The sequence below is a fragment of the Ctenopharyngodon idella genome, chromosome 1 (assembly GCF_019924925.1).
Source record: "Ctenopharyngodon idella isolate HZGC_01 chromosome 1, HZGC01, whole genome shotgun sequence".
NCBI lineage: Eukaryota > Metazoa > Chordata > Actinopteri > Cypriniformes > Xenocyprididae > Ctenopharyngodon > Ctenopharyngodon idella.
This window is the reverse complement of record NC_067220.1, coordinates 6,486,664-6,509,776: the sequence shown is the minus strand read 5'-3', so window position 1 is coordinate 6,509,776 and position 23,113 is coordinate 6,486,664. Positions and strand designations below refer to the sequence as shown.

General features: G+C 35.1%; 1 protein-coding gene across 4 annotated transcripts in view; it reads left to right on the top strand.

Annotated features, from left to right (window-relative positions):
* Nucleotides 1–729: 729 nt before the first annotated feature.
* Nucleotides 730–23,113, top strand: part of runx1 (RUNX family transcription factor 1) — a 64,321-nt gene continuing 41,937 nt past the window's right edge. Inside the window, exons 1-2 of one of the 4 annotated variants that reach the window (XM_051910140.1) lie at nucleotides 730–1,480; nucleotides 1,575–1,721. In XM_051910140.1, coding sequence (XP_051766100.1) covers nucleotides 1,411–1,480; nucleotides 1,575–1,721 — 217 coding nt within the window. In that variant the 5' untranslated portion in view covers nucleotides 730–1,410. Of the gene's footprint in view, nucleotides 1,481–1,574; nucleotides 1,722–1,817; nucleotides 1,882–23,113 lie in introns of those variants that run through there. The other 3 variants (XM_051910162.1, XM_051910151.1, XM_051910182.1) reach the window with 3 other exon arrangements.

Genomic DNA, 23,113 nt, shown 5'->3' with positions numbered 1-23,113 from the left:
CCAACCGCTGGGTTAAAACAGCCCAATCGTTGGGTTTTTCCATTTTTAACCCAACTTTTAACCCAACCGCTGGGTTAAAACAGCCCAATTGCTGGGTTTTTCCATTTTTAACGCAACTTTTAACCCAACCGCTGGGTTAAAACAGCCCAATCGTTGGGTTTCTCCATTTTTAACCCAACTTTTAAACCAACCGCTGGGTTAAAACAGCCCAATCGTTGGGTTTTTCCATTTTTAACCCAACTTTTAACCCAACCGCTGGGTTACAACAGCCCAATCGTTGGGTTTGTCCATTTTCAACCCAACTTTTAACCCAACCGCTGGGTTAAAACAACCCCATCGCTGGGTTTGTCCATTTTCAACCAAACTTGAGTTGTTTTTAACCCAGCATTTTTTAGAGTGTAGGATACTGAAAATTTTTAGATCAAACAAGTGGTCACAATGTGCAAGTTTATTGTCACACTGTAAAAAAGAATTGTTGGTTTAACTTAAAAAAGTAAGTTACCTGGTTGCCTTAAATTTTTGAGTTCATTGACATTAAAAATTTGAGTTAATACTATGAAGGCGATTGGTTTACTCAGCAGAAACTCAAAATATTATGTTATCTGAACCACATTAATTATCTAAGTTGATTTGACAAAAGAAAAAATGTTACAACAAATCATGAAAATAATTTTTTACACTGTATTTTATTTTCTGTCTTGCAGAATCAGCAGATGAAGCCGATATGAAAGGCATCATGTAAATTTTGACGATCTGCAGCGCCTTTATGGCGTCTGAGACACAGGACTAATTGTGTCCTCTGCTGAAGATGGATTTGCATGCTTTAACTTATGCAGCGTGACTCGCCTTGATCTCGTACACAAACTCTGACACACACACACACACGCTTTCAGTGTTCTCACCTACTCAACCCCCCTCTGTTGAGCTCGCACGCTCTTACAATTGAAACAGACCACATCTATTTCCTCCTTTTCAAGCAAATGCGAACAGGTGGAGGTTTGATAGGCCGGCCCAAACGCCAGATAACGCAGAACAAAACCTCTGCAGAAATGAAATTCTCCGGAGCATGTGACCTAAACGGCCCAATGACACTTGGATGCTTTTTTTTCAATGGTGGGGAACGGTTAAACTTGTTGTCTGTCTAAGGGAGACGCTTTCTGTGGGCCGCCACAACCACAAACCAAGTCTGCGACCGGTCACGGCTCTCTAGGCACTAGAGAACTGCAAGATAAAGATAGACAAGAGGGACTGAAGAGCGAGAAGGGGGAGGGAGAATACGTGTTGATGTCAGCGTGTGAATCGCCGGAAAAAACCACAGCGACACGTTTGCGCTCCTGCTCTTTTGCAAAAGGGTAAGCATCAGTCAACCACAGGCTGACCGCCGATCGCAATCTCCCGTGTCTGTGAGCCATGCACAGAATCCCAGGACAGAACCGCCTCACCGGACCGGCACAGGGTGACCATGGGTTCCCTGGTGTGGGTGTGTACTGCATGTCAGGGTTTGGGGATTAGGGGGTGGTGTTCGAGCGAAACCTCTTGCATGTCGTCACGGGCATTTTTTTTGCTTTTTGCAGGGCAAAACCGGGAGCCTTTCAAAATTCGGGAGCAGATCAAGTTGGAAGCCTTGGATTCAGACGAAGACGAGGAGCAGCCGCCGCTCGCGATGGCCTCCAACAGCATCTTCGAAAGCTTCCCGTCCTACCAGTCGTGCTTCACCCGGGGTGAGTATCGAGGGCGCGATTTTTTTTTTTTTTTTTTTTTTTTGTGCAAGCTCTTATCTCCGCATCGATGCCGATGTTTGCGCAAAATGACGACGCCGAGGAGCTGGTTTGCAGTGTCAGTGGAGTACTGAAATCTTGTGGCTGAATCTGAAAACCACAGGTCTGTGGGTTACTGAGTACTTCACTGGTTAACCTCATTCAACCAGCCACTGCATGCTGGACTCCAACGTGGCTTCTTTAGACGTTTTCCAGCTGGAGAGCGGGAGCTGTATGAGAGTTTTATCATCTGCAATATTAGTTTGAAAACTTTTCGGTTCTTGCATTGTGCCAACTTGAGTTTGTTGTTTATTTATGGCAAGTCTTGCACCGTGAAACTAACTTTTTAAAAACTTTTATAGTTGTTGAGTCTTAGAGTTTGTTGATATATTGTGACGATCCTTGCACATGTTGCTTTAATAGTTTAAAAAGCCGTATTGAATTCTGAACCCTCAATAGATTAATGAAGTTGATGTCTGGAAATTCGTTTCTTTGAGTCAGAAAGCTTCAGTTGTGAGCCGATTTTGACTTTGTAGGAAAAGTGTGCTGGGGTAGAGTTTGTTGATTTGATGATTGAGATACAGGAAAAGCATGTAAAATAAGATAAACCAGTGAATACAACAAGACTGAATTGAAGTAGAACCTGCGTTAAAGATGTGCATTGGGACTTTTACTTCTTTCTTGAGAAATTCTTGTTATATGATGCTGTTTTAAAAATGCTTCACCTTTTATGCACAAATAATCCTTGTAGCTTTTAAGCATTTGAGCATTTTGCTTAAGTATAATCCTAACTGAAAGTTCTGCATGGTTCCATAAAAATAATTTTATTTTATTTTATTTTATTTTATTTTATTTTACTATAAATATTGCATTAAATATTACATTAAATTAAATTAAAAATTGTAAAATTAAATTAAATTAAATTGAATAAGTAACAAAAAAACTAAAATAAAATAAAATAAAAATAAATAAAATAAAATAAGATCAAATTAAATTGAATAAGAAATAAAATAAAACAATTAAATTAAAATAAAATAAAATAAAACTAAATTAAAATAAAATGAAATTGAATAAGAAAAAAATAAAATAAAATAAAATAAAATTGAATAATAAAATAAAATAAAATAAAATAATTAGTGTTATCAAATTTAGAGGTTCTTCATTCCATGAGAAAGAAGTCCACTCTTGACAGAAATCTCAGTTCTGTTTTTTAATATTATTTCTATGACACAAACGGAGAGAAACAGCTTCATTTTTAGGCAGTAGTCTATCCTTACAGCTCTGGACTTTCCCTCCTGTAGAGTTTCTAAAGTGCTGTTTTTGATGTCTGTGGGTGTGTGAGTTCACAGCTGAGGCCCAAAGATGATGCTTTAGTTTCTTTCTCATACTGAAATGACTGTGGGTTAAGGGTGAGTGGAAATTACCCTGGTATGGTTAAACTGACTCATTTAGCTGCTCTGATGTCTTCCTCTCTGAGTGGATCACCATACAGATACTCTGCTGAGTTAATTGGCTCTTTAAGGCAAAGTCACTTCTAACTGTTTTAGTGTTTCAAAACGTGCATTGAAAATGCTCATTTTTAATATAGATCCTGCCATGGGATCATTTATAAAGGTGATGTTAATGAGGTTATGAGGTCTTTTTTTCTCAGTTGCTTCTTGAGAAAGTCTCATTTCAGCTTGTTTGCATGTCGGTTTGTCAGCTAATTAAAATTTGTTTATCAAGTTCACTCCTAATTGAAAAGTTGTGCTGGAGCAAAAAATTAAATTAAATTAAATTAAATTTTACTTTAAATATTGCATTAACTATTACATTAAATTAGTCTCATTTCAGCTTGTTTGCAGCATTTAAAACACTCATTTTTATTCTAGATCTTGCCATGGGATCGTTTCTAAAGGTGATGTTAATGAGGTTATGAGGTCTGCTTGTTTTTTTTCCCTCAGATGCTTCTTCAGTTTCCTGACTGTCTCTTTCTCATGCACACATGCGTCTACATGCGTGCAAGTACTTTCAGTTAACACAGGAAGTTTATCAGTCGCACCCGATGCATGTTTCTTCTTGAGCACATGTGAACAGCTTCGATGTAACATCTCAAAGACGAGGCAAAGGCCACATGAATATAAATAAACAACCTTTATTCTTCTATTAACGCAGGGTTTCTGAGCACAAGATGTCTTTATGTGCAACTCATGCACGTCGATGTTGTAAAATGTGACGCCAGTTATTTTAGCCTATAAGTGAATGCATTTCATTGAATTTGATTTCTATCTCATTTTATTTAGAACTTGATTGGTGCCATAGATTGTGGCTTGGCAACAATACATTTAAACTCTGCTTAAATGTAACAAGTTCTTCCTCGTTTTGACTTATTTTGGACACATCTTGCATTGTATTTTTAGTATTTTTCCTTGCAATAACATCAACTGTCCAATAACAGCTATATAAACACTATATAAAAATCTAGTTTCTGCTTTTGCAGAATCTGCTCCAGCTGGACGGAGCTGTTTGAACATCGCCACATTGTCATCGTGTCTTTCCGCACGTGTATCAACAGTCATGTTTGCCCATGTGCATTTGCATATACATTTATATATCAAATGAGAATGTTTGTTGCATACAGCCCATTTGCATTTCCTTTTATCAAGGAAAAGCTATCCAAATGCAAAGCTGAAGAACATGCCAACATATGTAAGAATGCACATGGAGTCACATACTGTATGCATGCAGGGTTTGCATGTTTGTGGCCTTTTTCATCTGCCAGTCTACTTGCAGTGCACAAACTGACAGACGCGTGTGAGGATTTACCTCGTATCTCTCTGTGGTATCAGTTTATCAGATCATTTGTGCGTAAATCTAGTGTTCACACACACACACCCTCTCTATCTGTATCACTATTCATGTACGCACTTGCAATTCTCAAAGAAAGTTCCTTTTTTTTTTTTTCATAAGTATAAGTGAAGTTTGATTTGACATTCTGGCTTGACATCATTATTATTAGTGTTAGGGAAGCTGCTTTGAAACTCTTAAGGCTCGTTCACAGTTTTAAAAATTATTCTAAATATAAGAGAATAGCGTCCACAACTATAACGATAACAGCACAGAGAAACGATATTGTTGGAATCACTGATTAACAATAAAAACACTGATAGCCAATCAGAATCCATCTATCGTAGAATCCGTATTTATTAAATCCAGGCATTTGGTTGATGCAACATTGATTCAAATTAAGATAAGCTTTCTAGAAAGGAAGAAAGGCTTTCTACAGAACAAAATTTAGGCTAATGAAGTGGTCAAAATCATGTCTGACCCACTCCATGTCTCATGCTGTTCACTTTTCATAATCAACATAGATGAAATGAAAAATTAATATTATAGGCTAATATTTAAACTTAAATATGAAACTAAATAGGCTATGTTTTCTTTAACCCTCTGGCCGATGAACACACCAGTGCATTGAATTTTTTTCCTCAACTTAAAATACTCCGTCATTTTTGGCCATACAGATAAGTGCAAGACAATTATAAACTATAAATGGTCTACTTTTATTTACACTCACAATAACAACAAAAGCTTTGTAAAATAAAGAAAATAAACAGGGTGCGCTTTCAGCTGTCTCTGCAAGAATCTTTCTGAAACGCATCAGAATAATGAACTGAAACAAATAATTATCACACAAACATGAAACATACATCTAAAGAAGCTTGAAGTGTCTACTTTTAAATAAAATAATTCACAAATATTCTCCTGGCTCAGATAATTATTGTCAATGTGATCACACTCACGCTCAGAGCGCTCTATTCATATACGGTAATGTGCTGAGGCCATCTATGCAAATGGTAAACGTCCCCAGCAATGCCTTAAGTATCAACAAAGGCTACAACACGTATAGTACAGTACATAGAAATTTCATTTCGGAGCGGTACATGACTGGAGAGTTCGCTTGGCCCGTGAGCGATTGGCATAGAGCGGAATATTGAGCGCAACTTTGCTCACATGCTCTGATACAAAACGGTCGACAGTAAGCGGTAGAGCGTGAACGACGTGTGATTTCGAATCTCAAAAGAGCGCATTTCATTTGAAACGTATCGCAAGTATCCTGCCGAGTCACTTCGTCACTTCATCATGCACGGGCCCTGCTGCACCGCCTGTAGTTACGCCCCTAAGCTTTTCCCTCAGTAAGTTGACCGAGTGGATCTCTGGGCTTGTGTGAGTGAGTGGAGGCGGGGCTAATTAGCATATTCATGAATCTGCTTATACTAATTGAAGCAAGGGTGTAGAGTTACATTCAAGCTATTTTAAAACATGAAGAAATTTTTTTCACAGGAAAAAACGTTTAAATATGTCATTCTGGTGATCAAAGATGATTGTTATTGACTACAGCAGGGGGACTTTAAAGTAAGTTAAAGCAAAGTTTGAAGCTTCAATCCAGTTACCCTTTTAAAAAACAATATTTATACTACAAACTACTAACAGAAAGTAGTTAACCACATCGAAGCTATTTAACACAGCCAGTATTATAAGTATTATATCATTTGAATAGTACTATTACTTGGAGTTAGTAGTATTATCACTACTTTTATTTAGTACTTTTTTCTATTTATCCAATAGTCTGCACACTGGAAAAAAAAAAAAAAGTAAATTTCACAAATAATTACAAAAATAATGGCAAGTAACACATTGGATTAAATGTGAAGTAGAAAGACTGAAAAACTATTTTCTTGTAAAATGTACTCCATTAATCTGTTTTATGCAACTTGAAAAAACATTTTTTTTCTTCAGTGCTTGGTCTTGTTTACGTCAGCAGGCCGCATTTCCACCAAAGTGTTTTTTAGCCAGCTGAAAACGCCTATCTGTGAGCACTTGAGAGTGCTTCGGCATTGTAGTGTTTTTTTGTTTAGTTTTTTTCCAGTTGAGACGCTTTATTGCTATGATATGGAATATCCGCGGCACTGTTACTTGTATTTTGCAGATAATTAGTTTCAGACTAAAAATGTCAACACAATGTAGAGTACTTGCTATGTATGTTCGGAGACCGGCAATATTAATTCTCATCCATTTTGTTCCGTTCTCTGCTTGTTGATGTCGTTGTACAGCAAGAATGTTGTGACAGTTAGTAGGTGTTGTATTTGTCCCGCCCCTCCACTCTAATTGGACGGCTGGCTAAAAAGTGACAGTGATGAGCGCAGCATTTTACTCAAAACTGAACATTCTTCAACTCAAGGCGATTGGTAAAAAAACGCAGAGCGCTCAGCGCCTCGTTACGCTCCTGGCATTTAAAAAAACATGGCACTCCCATTGAAAACAATTGGAAAAGTATGCTAGCCGCTGGAAAAAAAACGCTTCGGTGGACACACGGCCTTACACCGTGTCTACACTGGACGCAAGCGACGCAATGCGACGCGACAAAAAGACAATAGAACCCATTATAATCAGTGATGCTGTCTACACTAGATGCGGCGCGACGTGAGCGACAAATCTCCGACAGTAAACTACTGCCTCGTTCTATTTATGATGTACTGACACAAAGGGCAGGTGCTTTGCAATGGGTGCTTTGTTGCGTCCAGTGTAGACAGCTTATAGCTGTTGCGATGCGAGCAACAACGGTTGCGTCCTGTGTAGACACGGTGTTAATGCCCGTTCACACCAAGCGATAACTATATTTGCGTCTACACCAACAAACGATAACGGTCTATTTATTCTAAGCTCACGCGCTGCAGTTTCAAAGTGTGTACGACATGTTTTTGCTGTTCTTGTTGCATTTACACAGCTTTAACCAGCAGATGTCCCCAGTTTTGTGTGAATAGCTAGTGTAATCGATCTAATCTAACAGTGAATTTAAGTCAATATAGTGGAATAAAAACAACTTTTTCACTGCAACTTCAAAGGAAGCAAAACAATGTTGTCGAAACTAGCACTGGATACCTGAGGTCATTTTATGTGTTTACTAGCCTGACATAATGATCTCACACTTCTCTCAGCGTTTATGACCGATTGTTTTCCATATATCCAATATCTTTAAAGTATCCTTGAAAAGGGGGTTTGACTTGTCAAACAGTGGTGGTTTTTTCTAGACCTCTGCAATTAACTTCTCCGCAATGTCGTCCACCATTTTAAATGCGCGAAACCCTTAAATTAGAATGGATTCTGATTGGCTGTCTGTGTTTTATCGCTCAACAGCTGGAAAAAAATCATTCTGATCCCAGCAATATCGTTTCTCTATATCGTTAGCATTATAGCTGTGGTGTGGACAGTGCTATTCTTTTATAATTAGAATGACTTTTAGAACTATATCTTTATCGTTATCGTTATCTTTATAGCTATTATTGCATTTTGGTTAAGATTTTAAAGACATTTTGTGTCTTCCTTTGGTAACCAATGCATTTCTACTTTAATAGAGTAGAAATTATAGAATGATGCACCTTAAGGCCAATTCACACCGCACAGACAAACGCAAACAAACACGTCTGTTGGGTTTTGTTGGATCAGTGTGTTACCCTTGTTGGCGTCTGCTGGGGGTTTGTTTTCACCCGTCTGAACATGTTCAATCAGTGTTTGTTGGTGTCTGTTGGGGCACTGTGAACATGACTTGTTTGTTGGTGTTTGTCTGTGCGGTGTGAATTGGCCTTTAATGTGCATTGGTGACTAAAGCAATCTTTCTGCATGAAGTTTGTATGCTGAACTATAGCAGGCCGTGGCACATGTGTGTGAAGGCTGATGAAGAAGTGTTTGGAAGAAAAAAATGCTCAAATTATCTTCAAGTGAAGCCACTTTCACCCCGTTTCCTTCTCCCATGCTGTCTGCCACGTTGGGCACCGTTTCTTTCCATATATCTCTTGAGTGTTTAACTGCAACAGAAAGTTTTACAAGGCTGTTTTTGTCCTCCTGTGGGTCCCAGTGTCGACACAGATGGATTTATGGTGGTTCTGGAGGCTCGTCGCTACGCTGCGGACCTGCAGATGGAGCGTCGCGTCCCAGCGACTTCACGCCTGGCCACCGCTGATTCTGTTTATCTACATCCACAGGCACCTGAGAAGGAAGCCGCTCGGCCTGGTCCATGCAGATTCAGAGAGGGACTTACATAGGGTCATAAATTCCTGCTCCCATTTGTCCCATTGGGGTGCTTTTCAAGAGTTTAGCGGAACTAGGTGTGGATGGGAACGGTGGCCACATTAGAGTTATGGGAATGTGGTCACCGACCATAAATTAGATGCTTTACTACACATATTTTACCTTTGCAAGGAAAAGTGCATCTTTCCCAGCACCTTCCCAAAGGCCTTTTTGGAGATTCTGACTCTCTATAATACCTGATACGTATTAAAGCACACTGATCCGATATGAAATGCTGATGTCTCAATAACTTGCGTGAGGAGTCGTCTTGCTGGCCATTGGCTTATATTGAGTTTCCGTCCTCGCTGCCCCCAGTGTGTCGCTCTGCTGAAATGGATTTTCTAACCCTGCTCTCTTTACATGGAGCAGCTGCTGGGAGAGTTTGGCCCTGGTAATATTGAGCCCAGTGTCTGGGAGACAGGCAGGCAGGTCGCTATTGAGCCCAGCGTCGGACACAACCACGATGGGAATGTATTGAGTGGCGTCACCGATGCGCAGCTCCAGGAAAGGAGATAAAGATGGTTAAAACCGGTGGAGGGACTGAGCTGGTGGTCAGAACAGGCCTGAAGCTCATGCTCATGATTGAGACAGGTGAAGGAAATTGCTAACAGAAATGTGTCACTGTTTTTCTTAATTTTCTGAATTTCTGTTTTTGGGAAATATTTTTTAAAAATTGTGAATATAGTAAACACAACAAAAAAACTTTTTTAACGAAAAATGTTATTTTTCATTGAATAAAACAAATATTAAATGTTTTATTGATTAAATATTTATTTATTAAATATTTTGATAAAAGTTACTGTTTTTTTGTTTACTACAGATATTATTCTTTTCTTTTTTCTTTAGGCCATGATAATATTACCCCCGAGACATAATATGCAAATTACATATTTCAACATTAATGATGTGCTAATTTGCATTTGCATCAATGTTGTTGAAAGATTGTGAATATAGTAATCAAAATATGTTTTTTTTATTTTTTTTTTTTTTTTTTTCATTAAATAAAAAATATTAAAAAGTAATTTATTAGATATTTAATTATTAAATATTTTGAAGAAAAAAAATACTATTTTTGTTTACTACAGATATTTTTCTTTAATATTAAGGCCATGATAATGAAATTAGATTTTTCATCATTAATGATGTGCTAATTTGCATCAATGTTGTTTAAAAACTGTGAATATAGTAAACAAAATATGTTTTTTTTTAAATAAAAATACTTCCATATTATTTTTCATTAAATAAAAAATATTTTATTTTTTATTTATTAAATATCTAATTATTTTAATAATTTCATTATTATTTATTTCCTTTTTTCCCTTAAATATTAAAAAAAATACATTTATATTTATTAAATATTTCATTATTGAATATTTTGATAAAAGTTACTATTTTTGTTTACTACAGATATTTTTCTTTAATATTAGGCCATGATAATATTACCCCCAATACATAATATGCTAATTAGACATTTCATCATTAATTATGTGCTAATTTGCATTTGCATCAATGTTGTTGCAAGATTGTGAATATAGTAATCAAAATGTTTTTTTTTTTTAAATAAAACTATTTCCGTCTTATTTTTCATTAAATAAAAAAAAATAAAATAAAATAATAAAAATTAAAAATATTTAATTTTTTAATTATTAAATATCCAATTATTTAATTATTATTAGACCATGATAATATTACCACAATACATGAAATATGCAAATTAGATTTTTCATCATTAATGATGTGCTAATTTGCATTTGCATCAATGATGTTGACAAATTGTGAATATAGTAAACAAAAATGTTTATTTTTTTATTTTTTGTTATAATAAAACATTTCCATTTTATTTTTCATTAAATAAAAAAAAAATTTAAATATTAAATATATAATTATTTCATTATTATTTTAATAAAAGGTGTTTTTTTTTTTTACTACAATTATTTTCCTTAATATTAGGCAATGAAAATATTACCCCCAAGACATGAAATATGCAAATGAGATATTTCATCATTAATTATGTGCTAATTTTCCATTTGCGTCAGGTGTTATTGAAAAATTGTGAATATAGTAAACAACATATTAATTTGTTAATACAAGCCGCAAAGAAATATTGCAAAGTTTGGTTGATGTATGTTTATTGGAAGAGAATCGCTCCGAAAATGGCAGTTAAAGACAAATTGTTCATTTTTTCCTCAATAACCGGTCACGTTATAGATGAAAATTAGACTGTAAGCTGAAAATGATCAGTCAGTGTCTGTATAGCGAGAGTAATGTTTGTTTTACTGCTGCACTAGATGAAAACATGCTTGTCGTAATAACTTGCAATTTTTAACATTAATTAAAAAAAATCAGACTGTGGCGTTTTGAAGTATATTTCTCCAGGGAGGTTTGTTTTGGTGTGAACACACACCAGTTTCATTTCAATAATTATTCTGAGGGCAGACATTGATTCGCTGACCACATCGTATTAAATCAACCGCTGATTGGTCAGCCATCGATCTGCTCCAGCGTCATATTGAATCGTAGCCATCATGATGAAAATCGCTTTTGGAGCCCAAACACGTGTCGGATAATATGAGAGGGCCCAAGCGTTTCATATCACACATGTGAAGGGAAAAGAAAGCAGCTCCTCGGCTTCAGTGTGAATGTTCAGAAACCACAGAGAGGTTTTGTTGGTGCAGATAAGAGGTCGGGAGCTCTGAGTTCTTCAGTTCCCTTCATTATTGCCTTCCCCTCACCCACTTTTCCTGTCAGCCGACAGCTTCTCGCTACAAGGGAGATGTGTTGTTGAAAATAACCGTATCGCTGTGAGCCGGAGTCTCTGTTTTAACACCTAAAGGCCTGCGTGTCGTTTGAGAAAGCGGAATAAGGCTCAGTTCAAGGCTCTGACAGGAAGAAGCCGCTTTTGCAAGGTGCGTGAGGAGCGCGTCCCTCTCTCTCCGTCTGTTTCGTGTGCACAGGATATGTGCAAAACCGTAGTGCAACTCTGAACTGCAAAAATCCTCATCATGTGGGTTTAATATCCAGTGTTAGTGAAGGTGCTTTACACCTTGTCAAGATACGAGCTGATCATGACTGAAAGTAGTTGAACTAGTCAAGATACACTTGTGTTTACCACCACAAGATACTCAACTATCTTACTCATTCATTCATTAATTCATTCATTCATTCATTTTAACCTGTTTTATTAAACTGAATATTTTCATCCAGACTGTTTAATTTAATTAACAGGTTATTTATTTATTTACTTATTTATTTATTTATTTATTTTTTTGAACCTGTTAATTTAATTAAATTAAATATTTTCATCCAGTTCAATTAAATTAACAGCTCAAAAATTATTTATCTATCTATCTATCTATCTATCTATCTATCTATCTATCTATCTATCTATCTATCTATCTATCTATCTATTTTGACCTGTTAATTTAATTAAACTGAATATTTTCACCCAGACAGTTCAATTTAATTAACAGGTTTTATTTTATTTTATTTTATTTTATTTTATTTTATTTTATTTTATTTTATTTTATTTTATTTTATTCTGTTTTAATTTATTTATTGGAACATGTTAATTTAATTAAACTAAATATTTTCATCCAGTTCAATTAAATTAACAGGCTCAATATTTATTTATTTATTTATTTATTTATTTATTTAATTGTTTTTAAACCTGCTAATTTAATTAAACTAATAAAATATAAATAAAATAAGATATTTTCATCTAGACAGTTCAATTTAATTTAACAGGTTCAGTATTATTTTATTTTATTTTTTGTTTTGTTTATTTATTTATTTATTTATTTGAACATGTTAATTTAATTAAACTAAATATTTTCACTCAGTTCAATTAAATTAACAGGCTCAATTTTTTTTTAACCTGTTAATTTGATTAAACTGAATATTTTCACACAGACCATTCAATTTAATTAACAGGTTCAATATTTATTTATTTATTATTATTTTTTTATGTTTTTGAACCTGTTAATTTAAATAAACTATATATTTTCACCCAGTCAAATTAAATTAACAGGCTCAATATTTATTTATTTATTTATTTATTTATTTATTTATTTTATTGTTTTTAAACCTGTTAATTTAATTAAACTAATAAAATATAAATAAAATAAAATATTTTCATCTAGACAGTTCAATTTAATTTAACAGGTTCAGTATTATTTATTTATTTATTTATTTTTGTTTATTTAATTATTTATTTATTTATTTGAACATGTTAATTTAATTAAACTAAATATTTTCACTCAGTTCAATTAAATTAACAGGCTCAATTTTTTTTTAACCTGTTAATTTAATTAAACTGAATATTTTTTACACAGACCGTTCAATTTAATTAACAGGTTCAATATTTATTTATTTATTTACTTAAATTTAACCTGTTAATTGAACTGAATATTTACATTCAGACAGTCCAATTAAATCAACAGGTTCAAAAATAAACTATTCATTTATTTATTTATTATTTATTAACTTGTTAATTGAATTGAAAATTTTCATTCAGACAGTTCAATTAAATTAACAGGTTCAAACATAAGATAAATTAAATTAATTGTTTTATTATTTATGTACCTGCTTGAAAATATTCATGTAAGATAACCAACATTTTAGGAGAGCATGTTTAATTTTTACTCATCGCTGTTCACCTGAGTGCAAATGTGCAATGTGAAAAACAGTTTGTAAACAGCTAACTGTCACGCTACACTATAAACTGTGGTTAAGTTACTAGCATCACTACTTGTAGTTGGTTACTCACAACACTGTTTACATCAAGCGAATGTTCATTTCATTAGAAAGGTCCCTGGCTTTGTATGTGTGGGTGTTCATAAAGTTTCTTTGTTGAGCATTTGTATGCTTGTGGAATCAATAACAGAAGGCTGTCTGTGGTAACGCAGCGGTGACTGTGGCTACCTGACTAGCCGCAGTTCCGTACCCACATGCAAAGTAGCCTAACCAAAGATCTCATTCAGGCAAACATAGTCATGTAGAAACATGCATGCAGGAGTAAAAACAGAACTACATTAGTCATGGACTGTCTACTGCCCACGTAGGCAGCTGCTTACTAACTAGCATCCTAACTAAAATGTAACCGTTTTAGTGGAACATTCTACATAGACAACACATGTAGCTTTTAAAAACTTACAAACAAGCTTTTGTCAAAGTCAGTGTTCAAAACTGATGACAAACTTTAAAAAGTATTCAAACACTAATGCTGGGTAAAATAGTCCATTTTTAATTAGTTTGATTTTTAATTGATAGGTACTGAGTGAATTGTATTTATATTTATCATTTATTTAGTCTTGTGTTTGGACATTTACCATGATGCTACTATGGTTTTTGGACATGTACCATGGTGCAGTCTTGGTTTTTGCACATTTACTATGGTGCTACTATGGTTTTTGGACATTTACCATGGTGCTACTCTGGTTTTTGCACATTTACCGTGGTGCTACTATGGTTTTTGGACATTTACTGTGGTGCTACTATGGTTTTTGGACATTTACCATGGTGCTACTATGGTTTTTGCACATTTACTATGGTGCTGCTATGTTTTTAACATTTACCATGGTGCTACTATGGTTTTTAAACATTTACCGTGGTGCTACTATGGTTTTTGGACATTTACCATGGTGCTATTATGGTTGTTGGACATTTACCATGGTGTGATTTTGGTTTTTGGACATGTACCATGGTGCTGCTCTGGTTTTTGGACATGTACCATGGTGCTATTATGGTTTTTGGACATTTACCATGGTGCTATTATGGTTGTTGGACATTTACCATGGTGTGATTTTGATTTTTGGACATTTACCATGGTGTGATTTTGGTTTTTGGACATGTACCATGGTGCTACTCTGGTTTTTGGACATGTACCATGGTGCTACTATGGTTTTTGGACATTTACCGTGGTGCTACTATGGTTTTTGGACATTTACCATGGTGCTACTATGGTTTTTGCACATTTACTATGGTGCTACTATGTTTTTAACATTTACCATGGTGCTACTATGGTTTTTAAACATTTACCGTGGTGCTACTATGGTTTTTGGACATTTACCATGGTGCTATTATGGTTGTTGGACATTTACCATGGTGTGATTTTGATTTTTGGACATTTACCATGGTGTGATTTTGGTTTTTGGACATGTACCATGGTGCTACTCTGGTTTTTGGACATGTACCATGGTGCTATTATGGTTTTTGGACATTTACCATGGTGCTATTATGGTTGTTGGACATTTACCATGGTGTGATTTTGATTTTTGGACATTTACCATGGTGTGATTTTGGTTTTTGGACATTTACCATGGTGCTGCTATGGTTTTTGGACATTTACCATGGTGCTATTATGGTTGTTGGACATTTACCATGGTGTGATTTTGGTTTTTAGACATTTACCATGGTGTGATTTTGGTTTTTGGACATTTACCATGGTGCTGCTATGGTTTTTGGGCATATACCAATTGGTGACAAACTTTAAAAAGTATTCAAACACAAATACTTGGAAAAATAGTTTGTTTTTAATTAGTTTGATTTTTAATTGATCGGTATTGAGTGAAATATAGTTATATTTGATATTTCTTTATTTAGTCTGCAGTTGGGGATGTTTTTTTTTTTTTTTACTGACCTTGTGACAATGCATTCTGGGATTGGATACATGCAATGCAGGCCAAAATAAAGTTAACGTAGAATTGATTTGATCAGTGCATGTCTGTTTTTAAAACATTAGTCAACATCTCAGCACAGGTCCCATCTGAAAGAAAAATCACCACTGAAATCCCTTTAATATCTCTGTTGTTTCTCCTAGATTAAATGGGGACTCTTACTTAAATCAGCGGAGGTATGAAAGAGCAATCTCTGAGCAGTCATTCATGTTTGATGATAAGCTTTCGTAAGTCCGATTGTAAGTCTAGTTGTTCTCAATACTAGTCATTACTCAAATAAGAAAGACCACAAAACTCATTCCAGTGGTTAAAGTTAATGCAAACAACAACATTCACACTGATTCTGAAACGATGGAGAGTTCGCATACACACTTCTCTTTTTCTGTTAAATGATTGACAGGCCAGTCACTGGATGGGGGTGCACTTCCTGATGGTACATCCTTTGCAGCATCAGTTATTGGGCCAGTGTGTGTGTGTCACGAGATGTCACAAAGACCCTTTCAGTTAGACAGGCTGAGAGTTCCTAACGGTGCCCTTACAGCTGCAGCTTCCTTCCTCTGCAGTATCAGCTTCACAGGAAGCTGTTATTCAGTTTTCACACTCGCAATATTAAGTCTAAATATTAAAAGAACTGCAGAACCAACCTTTACAAAACATGTGGCGGTACTATGGTACAATGATGGTGTCAGATGGCTGTACTGTGGTACTTTTATATGTATCATGGTACCACAATGTTTTTTGGACATTTACAATGTGCTACTATGGTTTTTGGACATGTAACATTGTACTACTATGTTTTTGGACACTTACCATGGTTCTACTATGGTTTTTAGACATTTTCTATGGTCCTTCTATGGTTATTGGAGATGTACCATGGTGCAACTTTGGTTTTTGGAAATTTACCATGGTGCTACTATGGTTTTTGGACATTTACCATGGTCCTTCTATGGTTATTGGAGATGTACCATGGTGCTACTATGGTTTTTGGACATGTAACATGGTACTACTATGGTTATTAGAGATGTACCATGGTGCTTCTATGGTTTTTGGACATTTACTATGGTGCAACTTTGGTTTTTGGACATTTACCATGGTGCTACTATGGTTTTTGGACATTTACCATGGAGCAACTTTGGTTTTTGGAAATTTACATTGGTGCTACCATGGTTTTTGGACATTTACCATGTTGCTACTATGGTTTTTGGACATTTACCATGGTGCTACTATGGTTTTTGGACATTTACCATGGTGCAACTTTGGTTTTTGGACATTTACCATGGTGCTACTATGGTTTTTGGACATTTACCATGGTGCTACTATGGTTTTTGGACATTTACCATGGTGCAACTTTGGTTTTTGGACATTTACCATGGTGCTACTATGGTTTTTGGACATTTTCCATGGTCCTTCTATGGTTATTGGAGATGTACCATGGTGCTACTATGGTTTTTGGACATGTAACATGGTATTACTATGGTTATTAGAGATGTACCATGGTGCTACTATGGTTTTTGGACATTTACCATGGTGCTACTATGGTTTTTGGACATTTACCATGGTCCTTCTATGGTTATTGGAGATGTACCATGGTGCTACTATGGTTTTTGGACATTTACCATGGTGCAACTTTGGTTTTTGGACATTTACCATGGTGCTACTATGGTTTTTGGACATTTACCATGGTGCTACTATGGTTTTTGAACATTTACCACGGTGCTACTATGGTTTTTGGACATTTACCATGGTGCAACTTTGGTTTTTGGAAATTTACATTGGTGCTACCATGGTTTTTGGACATTTACCATGGTGCAACTTTGGTTTTTGGACATTTACCATGGTGCTACTATGGTTTTTGGACATTTACCATGGTGCTACTATGGTTTTTGAACATTTACCACGGTGCTACTATGGTTTTTGGACATTTACCATGGTGCAACTTTGGTTTTTGGAAATTTACATTGGTGCTACCATGGTTTTTGGACATTTACCATGGTGCAACTTTGGTTTTTGGACATTTACCATGGTGCTTCTATGGTTTTTGAACATTTACCATGGTGCTACTATGGTTTTTGGACATTTACCATGGTGCAACTTTGGTTTTTGGACATTTACCATGGTGCAACTTTGGTTTTTGGACATTTACCATGGTGCTACTATGGTTTTTGGACATTTACCATGGTGCAACTTTGGTTTTTGGACATTTACCATGGTGCTACTATGGTTTTTGGTCATTTACCATGGTGCTACTATTGGTTTTAGACATTTACCATGGTGCAGTTTTGGTTTCCAGTCTGTGCTGCTGTGTGCTCAATCCTCTCCTCTCCCTGATCAGCAGCTATGCGTGAATATTTAATTTGTTTAATATTCTGTTCAGACACGTTTACTTCATAGACATCCTTCTGATATCTGTTTGCTCTGCTGTCAGTGGTTCTTTGTGTATTGTATTGTATATGTATTGTAACATATTCAAAACATAATACTAAGGTAATTTTTGAAGAAAAAGAATAGAAGATTATGTCTTGATTCTGAGTTAATTTACATATTGTACGTAGAGCTAATTTGCATATACAGTCATGTTTCTTTCTTTTTTGGCCTGTACAGTAGATTCCTCGACACTATTTGACTGTTATCATGTCCATCTTTGACCTTTATCATATTTATTTACATATTCTCTCTCATCTACATCTTTCTCCTGCACCAGTGAAATCAGTTCGTCAGACGAATGACTCGCTGTAATCATACATACACAAATAGTTCCATCTTGCGCGTCTCCTTTTAAAGCACACATGCGTCCGCCTGCGTGTGGTGCTGCAAGAATGCGATCCACAAACTTTACGATCCGCGTCTGCTGCAGTAATTATGTCCGTGTGACTCAGCGGCTCTTGGCTAGCGTCCTGGGCACAGTTAGCATCACCTGTTTCCAGCACAGTCGTCCAGGCGCCCGTGTGTGTGTGTGTGTGTGTACATGGTGAGCTATGCTTAGTCAGAGGAGATGGCAGTGAACTGCGAGCAGTTGTCTATGTTTAGTCACAGCATCAGTGATACAGCACACAGCCGGAGAGACTCTCCTCTGGTCGCCGTCTGGCCACAGAAGAAAGCCGTAGTCATGTCTAGCCACCGTGTCTCGCTCCGTTTAGCGCTAATACTTACACGCAGGAATTGGACTTACATGAACTCTGTGTGTGTGTGTGTGTGTGTGTGTTTTGGTGTGTTTATGGACTGTAAGGAATACAAGAAAGGACAGTGTAAAGTGCCAAAAGAGATAAATGACTACGAAAAGTGATGAATGCACAGAAACAGACAAAAGGAAACAACATGATCTCATTTAAAACAAACCTCATTAAAACTTAGTTCAAGATATACTGTCTGAAAACAACTCTTAATAACTGAAGTAAATGGATTATGCTTATTTATTTATTTCCCCTGTAGAAGAAAAGATCTAGCATTTATGCATTTGTGTGTTTTACACTTTTTTTCTCTCGTTTTTTTTTTTTTAACGTTTGGATACACAAATATTGGTACGACATCAGCATGTTGAACTTACAAAAAATGTGATAGCGTTAATCATTTTTAATTAATTTTATTTTTTGAGAAATACAATAAAACCTATGAGAATGCCATAAATTCAGTATTCCCTACTATTTTTTACTATTTATCCCCCCCTATTTTTTTTTTTTTTACTGTAGCTGATAGACATTTTATTTTATTTTTATTTTTATTTCACTTTTTATTTTATTTTTTATTTTATTTTATTGTATTTTTGTTTCTTTCTTAAATATATTTTTATTTTTATTATTTTTTATTGTTATTTTACTTTTTATTTTATTTATTTATTATTTTTCTTTTATGATATTGTATTTTTGTTATTTTTAAAATATATTTTTTATTTTTATGTTTTTATTTTATTTATTGACTTATTTTATTTTAATTTTTTATTGTATTTTTGTTATTTTTTAAAAATATTTTAATTTTTATTTTATTTTATTTATTTTTATTTTATTTGATTGTATTTTTGTTATTTTTTATTTTTTTATTTATTTTTATTAAAATTTTTTATTTTACTTTATTTATTTGTTTACTTATTTATTTTATTAAATTTTTTGTAGTGTGTTTTCGCTATTTCTTTTAACAATATTGAACATTAAGGAGCAGCTAATTAATTTCATACAGTTTAAATCATATTTTAATGGGAGAATTGATGAGAAAAGCTCATTTATTGAAATCTGAGACATCGTTTGATCGCAGACATTGGTATCTTGGCAAATACAAGCACAGTGTGAGACGTTGCTGAGATCTCTTCTGAAAGGAGACACATGAGATTCCTCAGGAGCAGGAGTCTTCCGAAAAAGTTTCCCTTTGTTCTCCATTTAAACTCATTTCTGTGTCGAATAAATAAATGACCTTTGTGACTTTTCTTTCCGGTAGCCTTCAGACAGTAATGCAGATTGTCTGTGCGATCCCAAGCTGTCCTCACAATCTCTGTAATCTATGGGAGTGAATTACAGGCTAGAGGCCCCTCCCCCTCCCCCTCCTTGACCCCGCCCACGCCCTGGGGATCCTGGGACCATGTGGCAAACTGGCCCAGGATCTGACAGTCCCGCCGCCCCGTTTGATCTGCTCCCTGCGCCGCTCCGCACAACATCCGCAGCACAGGAAGAGGATCTCTAATAAAGCCTCTTCATTTCCTTTTATTTTCATTTCTTTTTCCAATCTCCTTCCTCCTGAAAAAAAAAAACAGCACAGAGCAGGATCAGAAACATTTTGTAAGATCCCATTCTGGACACTTTCAAACTGGTTTTAACATGGCTCTAAACTGCAGTTACGCAGCAGCACTGCCCATTTAAAACCAGTTGAAGTGGTCTAGAGGTTTTTTGGGAAGGCCCTGCTTTAATTCGATGAGGTAGATGGGAAACTAGGGAAAGAGTTAGTTCCTGTTTAGACTTCTCAATATCTCCTCTTAGTTTCTTTTACTGCCTGCATATGAAATCAAAAACTGTTTACTGTGAACTTTCAAATGTACTGTAATTTCAAAACACAATAAAAAAAAAATGTAAATAAATTAAAACTATAATACATTGCAATAATATTGTATTCATTTAATAAACAAGAAATATGGTGATTAAAATTGTAACTTCGATTTATTAATTTAGAAATTTTTATTTAATTTTTTTTTAAAAATCAGAAAAATATGTACTGATGAATCGTGCTCAGTATAATACAGTAATGTTTTACTTTATAGGATTATCTTTATTCCTAACAACAAAAAAAAAAGTTTATTTGTATTATTTTATGAATTTTACATCTTGATTTTTCGCTTTTGCCTGACATCACAAATCCCTTTTCCATTCACCTGTCTCCATTCTGAAATGTAATACCCACTTTTCACCATCCAATCAATTCCCAATGTACTAAATCAAGCCCCGCCCTACACAGATACACAAATATTGTCCACATCAGCATGTGGAACTTACAAAAATGTGATAGCATTAATCATTTTTAATTTTATTTTTTGATAAATACAATAAAACCTATGAGAATGCCAAGAATTTAATATTTTATAGCCTGACACTTTTTTATTATTTATTATTATTATTTTATTTTATTATTGTATTTTTATTTTTTTATTTTTTATTTTACTAATTTACTTTTTTGTAATGTGTTTTTGCTATTTCTTTACAATATTGAACATTATGGTGCAGATAATTAATTTCACAGAGGTCAGATCATTTTTTCTACATTTTTTCCTCATTGAATATCCTTTTTTTATTTTTTATTTTTTTGTTTAATTCTGAAATCTGTTAGGTTGAATGAGTAAAAAGCATTTAATGTATTTTATTTTATTTTATTATTTTACTTTTTTATTTATTTTTATTTATTTTATTTATTTTTATTTATTATTATTTCATTATTTTATTTTTTGATTGTATTTTTATTTTTTATTATTTTACTTTTCATTTATTTGTATTGTTTTATTATTATTTTTTAATTTGTTTATTTACTTTTTTTATTTACTTTTTTGCAATGTGTTTTCGCTAATTCTTTAAACAATATTCAACATTATAGTGCAGCTAATTCATTTCATAGAGGTCAGATCATTTTTTCCTCATTGAATATCCTTTTTTTTTTTTTTTACGTTTAATTCTGAAATACGTCAGGTTGCGTGAGTAAAATGCATTTCATGTTAACATCATGTGACCTGAGCTGTACCGTATGTTTGTGTGAATGTACAAGGCCTCACCTTCACCGGATCAGTCAATACTGAATCTGTCGGGGTGTAGATCCATGCGCGGGGTGCACTGATACACTCCTCAATGCGACTGGCAGCGACAGCCTAGAAATATTGATCAGTGTCCCATAAAGTATGAGCAGACCGGGTGAGGCAGAGCCAGAGAGTGGATAGGAGGGTGTTGCCATTGATTGCAACATGGCTCTCGACAGGAGCCTCTTTGTTCCTTTGAAGACTGTAACTGAGAGCGCTAATCGCTCCTTGACGAACGGTTTGTCTGATGCTTTATAGACACAAATGAACTGACTGACTGCTGAGATGTTTAGGGGCGACTGTGCTGGATGTGAGAAGACAATGGCTGACTGTTTCACTGTCATCAACGGCCTTTGACATTAGCAGCCTGAGGGAAAATGCTTAAGAGGAAGTAGCACTTTCTCCACTTTCTTTCTTTTTCTAAACCTGTCTCTCCACCTGCGTCTTTGCCTAAGTGTGGTCAGCGCTTTTTCCTGTCACGGCATCTGTTGGGCATGTTTCTGGTGTGTTTGTGGACGCCCAGTGGTGAGGACACATGGAAACACACTATGGTGGCCTCCTCGGTTCCCACAAACCCCAGTTTAGTCTTAAAGGCGGCACATGTGCTACTCCGTCAAGGATGTCACACGCTTCAGTGAGGGAATCCACATCCCAACTACATGGAAAATAATCTTTGGTACGAACAGAATGACTCCAGATTGTTAAATTCCCCCCATTAGGCTATTTTAAAGGTTCCTAATTTTGTTTTTTAGTCTCCTACAATAGATTTACATGCATCAAAGGTCCAAAAATATACACTATAATATCACCTCATTTCTCAAAGAGTCTGAAACAGTTCGTTCGAAGATTCAGTCTCTCTAAATCCCTGCCTTTCTGAGAGCCCACTCTGCTCAGGTCAGATGTCGGAAACTAAAAGCTCATTACCATATCCATATACCATTACCATAAAAATACTTGTTAAGAATGTGATTTTTTGCATTGCTGTGTTTCATTGCTAATACAGTGCTTCCCACAGAAGATAAATTTGGGGCCTTTGGTGAAACAGTATTTTTTCCAACAGAAAATATGTGCAAACGTATATTTATCACATATATATTAATAAAAAGTGTATATTAATTTCTTTATCATGCTGAACGCGTAGCCTAGCAAGTAGTGCACATGCTCCAACATGTTGCGCAGTAGTTTCTGAGTCACTTCTCCTCTGTCCTGTCTGATTAAAGTGTGTACACTAGAAAGAATGCGTCTGTCACATTTGGCCTACTCCATTTGATTACTTTTACTGCAGTTAAGCTCTGACGGTGATGGTGAACGACGTT